Source organism: Condylura cristata, unplaced genomic scaffold (assembly GCF_000260355.1).
Source record: "Condylura cristata isolate star-nosed mole 26May11 unplaced genomic scaffold, ConCri1.0 scaffold00015, whole genome shotgun sequence".
NCBI classification, from domain to species: domain Eukaryota; kingdom Metazoa; phylum Chordata; class Mammalia; order Eulipotyphla; family Talpidae; genus Condylura; species Condylura cristata.
Window position 1 is genome coordinate 42,090,508 of NW_004567116.1, and position 10,783 is coordinate 42,101,290.

The following is a 10,783-nucleotide window of genomic DNA, read 5'->3' on the forward strand; positions in this document are numbered from 1 at the left end:
GAAGCCTCTCACCACTCCTGCACCTCTGGCCTGTACCTCATTTCTGTGTGCATAAATAAATAAATCTTTAGAAAAAATAAAATATCTTTCTTCCTAATTTCTCTGGGAAAAGGCCAATGAAATTTTGAAATATAATTTTTCTTTCATAGGTATCAAAAATTGATTTTGATTATTAAAGAAGGTATAAACTATTACAATGCAGCAGTAAATGAATATATCTCATTAGCATTTGTAACAAAAGATCAAAAATTAAATATAATTCAATCTGATGAAAGATTTCAATTCAGAATAGTAACTTTATTAGCGCAATTAAGAGAAAAAGGAATATTTTCTTCTGTAATATTTAGAAAGCACGTAGAATAAGATGGAAATTTATCAAATGGGAAGGGAAGAAAGATCCAAATAATGTTTTATTTGTAGCTACTTCTTGTTTCTCAAAGATCACACATGGCAGTGATCTAATGAGTAAAGCAAAGTAAATGCACTATTTCATCCTGTCTTATTAGAGTTTGAAAGGGCATTTGCATTTCTTCTAGTAGCTTTTCTTCATTTCTTATTGACATAACAGATTTGAGAGGTTCCACTTGCCATAAGAACCTTTCCTTGAGGGACTTCATCATTCCAAGAATTGTCCTCAATTTTTTAAGAAGTCATGATCACTTCTATTTTTCATATGTTATACCTTATGGCATGACCATTCCATATCCCAAATATCTGCATTTCTAAAATTCAAGTATACATTTTCCTATATGTACATTCATATGGAGTACCTCTGGCATGTGGTGATTTTCTTTAAGCAGTCTTCCAGCTATAAAAGACATGAATGAGTAAATCTTGGAAAAGGGATAACATCTTTGATATTGTCAACTCCCAAGATACACTGCAGATAGCGTTCAAATCCCATCCCAAAGCCTCCATGTGGCACAGATCCAAATCGACGGAGGTCCAGATACCTGATTTTGGAAAAAAGAGAACCATCACCTATAAATGCAGATTGAGATCAGACATTATATCACTTTTTAATATTTTAAACATATTTTGTAATCATTTGTTATCATCCACATCACTGTACTATACCAGACAGATGAGGAAACAGACAAGTTAAAGTGATCTGTCCAATGTTACCCAGACAAACAGCAGCAAATCCTATCATGCAATCATGAATGTGGGTCACCTGATCATTTCCTCTTTAATTATTTATGTATTCACACAGAGAAAAGTTGTTTCAGAAGGCTACAGAAAATTTTCTAATATTTTTACCAGTTTTCTTGAGAATACAGTCTTTTTTCTAATTCTTTTTTTTTTTTAATATTTATTTATTCATATGGAACTGGGGTACAGGCCAGAGATGTGGAGGGTGAGAGGATTCACCAGAGACAGAGCGGGGAGCAGAACAGGCAGATCAATGAAGTACACTGCTGAGGGGAGCAGCGGGTGGGCCAGGAGAGGTCTGCCATGCCATGTGGATCTCCTCCGGGGCAGGCGGGGATCGAACTCATGCAGAATTGGCTTAAGCTTCTTAGTGCAGTGCTTTAACCCGCTGTGCCACCAGGGAGGGCCCCTTTTTCTAATTCTTGAGTGTGTTAAAAATTAGAAAAGTGAAGATTCTTGCCTGATAAATACTACAAAGAGATACCACTAATTAGAGACAGGAACTGTGTATTATTCTGTGCTTGCAATAAAATAGATCTTATACATGGAGATATACTATTTGAAAGCACAAAAATATGAGTGATGGAGTGAACTTCCAGTTCTCTGTTGCATGCCTAGTGGAAGATATCCAGAGTCATTTTTCTAAAAGGATAGCAAGTCTTGGAAGCCCATCCCTGTATATTCCAATTCCACTCAGAATTAGAAAATGGTATAAACCAGATGCACTAACTTGAGATAAAATAATAATTTTTAAGATAGGAGGAGGAAAATTCTGTAATTTTTCTGTGTCATTTTCTGAGGAATTCTTAAGCTATATAATATTGAATAAGACAATTTTATAGCTTCTTCAATGATTTGTAAAATCAGTTCTAAAATAAAACGTAAGTGCCTTGGTTGATAGTCATTTGGCCCTGCAAGAATAAAGGTGATTATCTATTTACTGCCTATTATAATAATGGCTAATCATATAATATTGTAGCCACTTAAGTTTTTTTTTTTTCTAGAAGGAAAGACGAATTGCAACCATATGAGTAACACCCAAGTGAGAGATCAATAATTGGAGTATCTGATATATTAAACTTCAGATTAGTTAGAACTATCAGGGCTAATGGAAGGAACACAGTGTTGAGTAGCTGAAATGTTTGCAGCTTAATTATCTTAAAGTTTACAGAGCTTGGGGGCAGGGCATACTTTGATTTAATGAGAAAAATGAGATGAAGGGCACATCAAACCACCTGCCACAAACACCTGCTGGGTCTGAGCTGAGTGCCAGAAGTCCAGCAATAGTTTTAGATGGTTCTATATTTCTCATACACTGATGTCAAAACACTGGCATAAATGTCTGGTAACTGAAGTTAGCAGAGGGATTTAGTCTGTAGACTTTTTCCTATCTTTGCCTTGAAAAATGGAAAAATCCTCTTTTGAGAAATAAGCTTTCTAATGAATATGGATTTGACCATTGTTAAACTGATTCTAGAGTAGGCAGATTATAAAAGTGATGGTACAAGTTTTGTAGAACTAGTTTCAGGTTTTATTCACATATGACATGTAGAAATAGGAAGTGAGTAAATTCTTGGACACCTGGTGTGGTCACTCATTATATGGAGGAATGCTAGCAGAGATCACAGACTTGAAGATTTCTAAGTTTCCATTTCCTTTAGGGTATCATGATTACCATATACAATGAAGCAGATTCAAATAATACATCTTTATGGTCAGAGAGCTTTACTTGGGAAAGAATAGTGTTGAAATAATAAATAAAGACCAGAAAAGGTCTAAATTTACTCAACCAATAATTGAAATTTGTATAAACTTGTTTTTATACACTGTGAATATAATCTTGTAAATGGAAAGACAATGAGGTGAGATACATAGTCTTGCTCAATCAGGCTCAACAGTAAAACTCAGAATAAAGGAAAAGGTAAAGAAATTAGCATTTACTTAACTTCTACTCTATATAGGTACCTTACCTATATTTCATTTCATTCTCACAATAACTCTTGAACTCTTAAGAATCATTAAGGGTCTCAGACTTACCACTGGTATATTTCTGTTAGTCCTAATCTGTAAAGAAAAATAGCAAATTTCTTTCAGAGAACAGCATTAAATAAATATACTAGTCACTAAACATTCATTCTGGGTGGTGTGTAAAGCACTCTCTATAAACAAGTACACACTGAATCTTGTGCTTTCAAATACCATACAATCTAGTTGAAGAGCTATTTTTTCACTAAATAAAAGAAAGTTAAGTTAACCAGTAGATCAAGGGGTAATCAAATAAATGGTATACACAATAAATGCTGGAGGAAGTACAGTTCAGAATCCAAAAGAAGGGGTTCCTGTGATACCAGCTTCTGTCCTGTGACATTAGAAAAGCACTATTACTACTACTTAAGGTGGTTAGGACATGGGCAAGGGACACAAATACACCTTACATTCTCTAACATTAGAAAGATGCAGAGATACAGCAGACATACACTGGGTCATAAGATGTGATGCAAAATATAAGTCTTTATGCAAACAAATTAGAAACACTAAAAGAAATGGACAAATTCTTAGATTCCTATAACCTCCCAAGACTTAGCCTAAACTGTCTAATCACAAATGCTGGAATTGAAACAGTAATAAAAATTGTCTCCAAGAACAAAAGGCCAGATGCAGATGGCTTCACCAGCAAATTCTACCAAATCTATAAAGAAGATCTAATACCTATCTTATGTATACTCTTCAAAAAAACTTAAGAGGGTAAAAATCTCCCCAATACATTTCTAGATTATTCTGAAACAAAAGATATCTATATGATCCTGAAACAAAAGATAGTATAGAGAAAGAAAATTATAGGCCAATATCTATGATGAGCATTGATGCAAAAATCCTCAACAAAATCTTACCAAACTGAATATATAGCAAGATATCAAAAGAATCACCCAGCATGATCAAGTACACTTCATCCTAAGGATGTGAGGGCCGGTCCAACATACATGAATCAACCAGTGTCATCCATCAAATCAAAAAGGAAGACAAAAATCAGATGATCATCTCACTAAATGCCAAAAAACCGTTAGACAAGATTCAACATCATTTTATGATTAAAAACCTTCCCAAAAAGTGGGAGTCGATGGAATGTTTCTAAATATTATAAAAGTCATATATATGACCCTACAACCAATAATCACTATATTCAGTGTTGAAAGCTGAAAGCATTTCCACTAAGATCAGGAACAAGACAGAGATGTACTATCACCACTATTACTCAGGACAGTCCTGGAAGTTCTAGCTGAAGGAATTAGGCAAGAAAAATACATAAAAGGTATCCAAATTGGGAAAGAAGTAAAACTGTACTATTCACAGACAACATGTCAATATGCTTAGAGAAACTAAAAGATTGTTAAAATTAAAACAAAAACCTTCTAGAAATAATAAATTAACAAAGTAAGGTGACAGTTCATACAAAGCAGTACAAAATCAATGGCATTTCTATATGCAAACACGGTATCTGAAGAAAGGGAAATAAGGAATATAATTCCATTTATATTCAGAGCAAAAAGAATGAAATACCCATGAATAAATCTAATGAAGGAGACAAAGGACTTATATAGAGAAAACTATAAAATTCTATTAAAGGAAATAAAAGACACAAAGAAATGGAAAGTTATACTCTGTTCATAGGTAGGAAAATGTTCATATTATGGCAGCAATTTACAGAATTAATGTAATTCCTATTATTAAATACCAAAAACGATGATCAAATTTATATAGAAACACAAGATGCCCTGGATAGCTACAATAATCTTGACAGAAAGGAAGAAAAGTGAAGATATCATACTTCCTGACTTCAAACATTATTACATAGCAATGGTAATCAAAATGGTATGGTATTGGGAAATAAACAAAGTCAGAACAATGATACAGAAATTGAAAATCCAAAGATAAGTCCAAATGAATAAGGACAATTAATTTTTGACAAAGGAATTTAAGACCACACCGTGGAGACAAGAGAGCCTTTATAATAAATGGTGCTGGTAAATGTGGATAGCCACATGCAAAAAAATAAAGCAAGACCCATACTTAACACCATGCACAAAGATACACTCAAAGTAGATTAAAGATTTGGACATAGGATGAAACTATAAAGTACCTGAAAGACAATATATGGGACACACTGTAAGACACCTACCACAAAGATATATTTGGGAATACCACCCCAGCAGCAAGAGAAACAAAAGCAAAAATAAACATGTGGTACTAGAACAAACTTAAAATCTTTTTTACTTCAAAAGAAACCATCACAAAAACAAATGACACCTACAAAGTGGGAAAAATATATTTGTATACCATACACCTGACAAAGGGTTAATCTCTAAAATTTACTAAGTACTTACATAGTCCACCAAGAAAGAAGCAAATGACCCAATTAAAAATTGGACAAAGGACCTTAATAGATACTTCCCTAAAGAAGACATTAAGATGGACAACAGACACATGAAAAAATGCTCATCCTCAGTTTTAAGAGAAATGCAAGTTAAAACCTCATTGAGATACTACTTCATCCCTGTGAGAATGGCCACACACAAAAAATGTTAGTGAGGTCATGGTGAAAAAGAAATTCTTATCCACTGGGAATGTAAACATTCATAGCTCCTGTGGTAGGAAGCTGTCTCAAGAAAATAATAGAAATCCCATTTGACCCAGTAATAATGCTATTAGATGTTTATCCAAATAATATAAAAAATTTAACATGAAAATCTATTTACACCTATGAACACAGCAGCACTATTTACAATTGCCAAATCATGGAACCAGCCCAAGTACCTGTCAACAGGTGAATAGATAGAGAAATCCTGGAGCATTTAATGAATGGAATATCACACAGCCGTGAAGAAAGATGCAGTGGTAGTGTATGGCACAAAACTAATGGACCTTGAGGTGATTATGTTGAGTGAAATCAGTCTAAAAGCAAAATCAGACTGCAGTAATCAGTCTGCAGTATAGAAATACCAAAAAAAAATTATACACAAACAATAGAAGGAATAAAATTTGAACTCAGAAAAAAGTAGATAGTGATTACCAGAGGGCACAGGAGAAAGAGTGGAGAGTATGGAGCACAAAAGCAGATGGGGTGTGGGCAACAATGGTTTGTTGGAGGTAACTGGAAAAAAAAAAGAACTAAAAAAAAAATTTAAAAACCAACAGAGATTCCAAGGCTATCTTCATTATATGACTTTAGATTGGCTTTAGCCAATGTGAGAACCATTAATAAAATATTAATTCATTAGTTCTCATTAAAACTAATTTCAACCCTTTAAAAAAATGTTTGGAATTACAGTGTTTCTGAAGTAATCAGGACTATGAAATATTCAGATATGTAAAAAATAAAGAAAGCATGAACAGAAATCACAGATCACTCAGAGAAACATATACATACTTTCCATTTGGAGAGATAAATATGGATATTATTAAGTATTAGGTAAACATTTAATGTTATGAGGAAAGATTTCCTGGCGGAAGGAAGCAAGCAAAGAAAACAGACCAATTAATCTTTCAACAGATGACTTTCTTGCCATGTATGATTTTTATTGCGCTTAAAAAAAAAAAAACAACAAAAAACAACTCAGAGAGTCTTCAAATTCTTTCCATTTAAGGAATCTGACCTTCACTTTAATACCATGATTTTCCCAGGACTTTCTAATACTATAGTAATAGTAAGGAGCTAGTTAGTCTTACTGATAAAGAGACTGCCCTGAACTTACTTATCCCTTTGCTTTTGGGTGCTCACCAACAGATTTATGGGTTGGGATCTTAGAAAAACATCAACTTTTGAAGCATTTCTCCTTAGAAAAAGGCCTTACAAATGGCTAATTTGATAGGATATTTTTAAACAATTATGGCCTTTTCAGGTTACTACAAAATCCAGTACTATCTGGAGTGAAGGATGAAGCCTTCAACATGGGAAAGTCTTTTTTTTCTGGCACAGCAAAGTAGAAACCATGAAAACAGATCTGTAACTCTAGTTAGTTTAGGAAGTTATTGTAGCTTGTTGGCAGACTGTATATATACATGAGTCCCTGCCTCTCACCTCTAAAACATTTGCTGGATATTTGTTAATTTGTTTCCTAGGTCTCAAACAATGAGTTTAAATAGTTATTCCAATAGCTAAATCAAGACCCTTACATAGTAGAAAACCTGAGGAAGAGAAAACTACTTGCTAAATGCTAATTTAGTAGATATTTGTACTATCTTTCTTTTCCTATCTTCAATCTTTCTCAGTGTAAGAATCTGTCTTTATGTCCTTGTAACATAAAGATATTATTTATTTAAAGTAAATAAAAAAGATCGCAGAGAAGGGAAAAGTGAAGGACAATCTTTAACCCGCTGCGCCACGAGGGAGAGCCCGTGAAAGACAATCTTTAAGGGTGAAATGTACCTTCTTTCATCACTGACTTCAAAAAAAGCAATTTCTAAAGCTATTTCAAATAGTAAGTGGCAAACATCATTGTGGCCTTGTTTCACATAACAGTTCCAGTCTTTAACAATGGGAAGCAGGAAAGGTTAAGTAACAACTTACTAAAGGTCACAGAGAACCTGAGATCCAGGTCTGTCAGATGCTGGGGTCTGTGCACAGTTTCCTGTTACTTTGTCATGACTGCGTTTCAGTGCCTCATCCTAATTTCCGATTTTTATTTTTTAGGTCTGCCCCATACCTTGCCAGTCGCTGCTCTAAGAAATGGTACCGTTCTTCTCTGAGGCTTCCTCCAAAGAGTTCTCCAACTCCAGGAACCAGAAGATCAACAGCAGCAACCTAAAAAAGGAAACAAATTATAAAAACATTTTATTTTTGGGCCCTCCCTGGCAGTTCAATAGGTTAGAACGCAGCACTGCAAGTTGGCCTTCAGTGTGAGTTTGATCCCTGGTCCCAGAAGTGACCCACATGGCATGGCAGACCTCTTCTGACATGCCCACTGCTCCCCTCAGCAGTGTACCTCATCAACCTGCCTATTCTGCTCCCCACTCTGTCTCTGGTAAATCTTCTCATCGCCCCTGCACCTCTGGCTTATACCCCAGTTCTGTATGTATAAATAATAAATCTTAAAAAATAACAAATCATTTTATCTTTAGGTGATTTTGCAATTGTTACTTCTCAAGCATGGGGAACTTTTAACATTTTGACAGATGGTTGTTTAACTGATTACTAGAATTTTATTTATAATTATCTATTCACCATCACTGCTTCAATATCAAATATTTAATATTATCTTTAGAATATGTGCTACACAATTACAGGTGGACAATATACTCTCCTCTCTTGTGTCATTTATGTAGTATACTTAACAAAAATGTGTTTTCTTCACAAAAATCACATGTTAATTATAACTGGAAAATATTAAAATTATTATCACTGATCATATGCAGAAGCAATTATATTTTGGCATATTTTCTTTCAGATGATTTCTCTGATACTTCTAAACAGTATGGTAGAAATCAAATTAAATATAAAATTTACCATTTTAATTATCTAACCTAATATTATATAATTAGTTTTTTTCCTATGTCAGTAAAAGTACTTCATATACTTAATGTTTTAATAGCTGCACAGTTTAGAAGTATATAATTTAGAAGTATCACAATTTATTTAACTGCTTTCCTTTTGGTGAACATTTAGGTGTTGATTTTTTTTTTCTTTCTTAAAAATAATGTGGCGGGCTTTCCCTGGTGGTGCAACAGGTTAAAGTACCACATTATGAAGCTCTCCAAAGCCACTGCAGCACGAGTTGGATCCCTGGCCAGGAAGCTGACACACATGGCATGGCAGACCTCTCCTGACCCACCTGCTGCTCCCCTCAGCAGTGTACTTTGTCAATCTGCCTATTCTGTTCCCCACTCTGTCTCTGGTGAATCCTCTCACCCACCACATCTCTGGCCTGTGCCCCAGTTCTGTAGGCACAAATAAATAAATCTTAAAAAAAAAATGTGACAATGAAAATTTCTCTTTGATTTGTACTATTTTGTTAGGACACGAAGAATATGTTCTGATTATTAATCAAAGTACAAATTATAACAATGAGATACCACTTTGGAGTTATTAAATGATTAAACAACACAAAATGGGTTAGAGGATGTATAAACCAATAGTCTCATACATTTGATGAAAACTTTGGTTAGCAATTTGGTGGAAGATAATCAAAAGCCTTCAAAACGCAATATGTATTGACTCAGTAATAGCAATTCTAGGAATAAGACTTAACAAAATAATCAGATATATGAAAAAAATAATGCCTAGCTTATTATAATATTATAATAATAGAAATTTAAGTGATGTCAATAGGTGAGTATTAAGTTTTAGAAATAGAAAAAAGATTGATATCTATACAATGATATGTTAATTGTGTTGCTACTACAATGTTTTCCTCTTTACTTTCTTATTTACTATAACTTGCATTTCTTCAGTTACCAATAATAATTTATGAGCATGTTTACATGCTTTATATTATTTTGTGTCTTGGAAGGCTGTTTTGGGGGGTGAAGAAACAGGGAGACATTTTTAAGACTAAGAATGAACACATAAAGTCAACAGATTTAATATAACATATATAAAATTAAAAATCTAAAGGCACATTTTAATCTTTAAATGTCACACTATATTATAATTTTTTAACTTCATCTCACTTTACTATTGAACCATGCCATTTTGATTTTACAACTTTTGATGGATTTTTTTCCCTCTACTTTCTGGATATAAATAATAGAGATTAATAAAAAATATAGTAATTCGAGAATGTGTTAGCAAATGTTGTATATCTCCATCCTCATTACTATCACTAAATGGAAAACATTAAGCATGATTCTCAGCACTCAGCTGAATTATAGTGAGAAAGAACTAGAACTCACTAGTTGTTTCTACTTTTACTAAATCTCCTATTCAATAAGCTGGTGAAGGCTAAGTCTACAAAAGAAGTATTTGTTATGTTTCCGTTGCTTGGTGACCACTGCAGTTATTCTACAAACTTAGGGAATTTTCTATAGATAGGTATTTTAGAAAGTGAATTTGATGACTTGGATGTGATAGTAAGTAAAGCAGCTGCATTGGCTACGTGAGCAAGAGGGGTTGATTAATGTGACTGGGAAATTCTTACATGTTGTATAGTTAATAGACTCAAACCAAGATCCAGTGATTACCTGTACTATTCTGAGAAAGGAGAAAGTTCAAAGGAGTTTTTATGGCTATGGAAGGACTAGCATGTTTTATTTCCTAGTCTCTTGCTTTTAGATATGACTAAAATATGCTAGGAGCTGAGAAACTCATCATGAAAAATATGTTCTTAAACTCAAAAGAGTTTTAAATTTAGAAATATAGGCAATTATGGTTGAAAGAGAATAAGTAACCAAGAGGCTCCCTGGCTTTGTGTGATAGTATTTAAAGACTGGGAATCACTACCCTGAAATAATGCTATCCATCCTTGGTAGCTCTGACTACTAAACCGGGATCTATCTCCAAAATTCTGTCATATCCAAGCTTTCAAGTAGGGGCAATTCCATGCAGCAAAGGTAGACAGTAATTGCTTCTGATGCTGCAAGCACATGCAAAGTTTAAAGAGCAAGAGCAGGAAAGGTTTACCACCTCAAAAAAAGAAAG

General features: G+C 33.9%; 1 protein-coding gene across 1 annotated transcript in view; it reads right to left on the reverse strand.

Moving 5' to 3' along the window:
* Positions 1–392: 392 nt before the first annotated feature.
* Positions 393–10,783, reverse strand: part of NARS2 (asparaginyl-tRNA synthetase 2, mitochondrial (putative)) — a 124,158-nt gene continuing 113,767 nt past the window's right edge. Inside the window, exons 12-14 of the mRNA XM_004683243.2 lie at positions 7,854–7,951; positions 3,190–3,216; positions 393–953 (exon numbers count right to left, since the gene is read on the reverse strand). Coding sequence (XP_004683300.1) covers positions 809–953; positions 3,190–3,216; positions 7,854–7,951 — 270 coding nt within the window. The 3' untranslated portion in view covers positions 393–808. The remainder of the gene's footprint in view (positions 954–3,189; positions 3,217–7,853; positions 7,952–10,783) is intronic.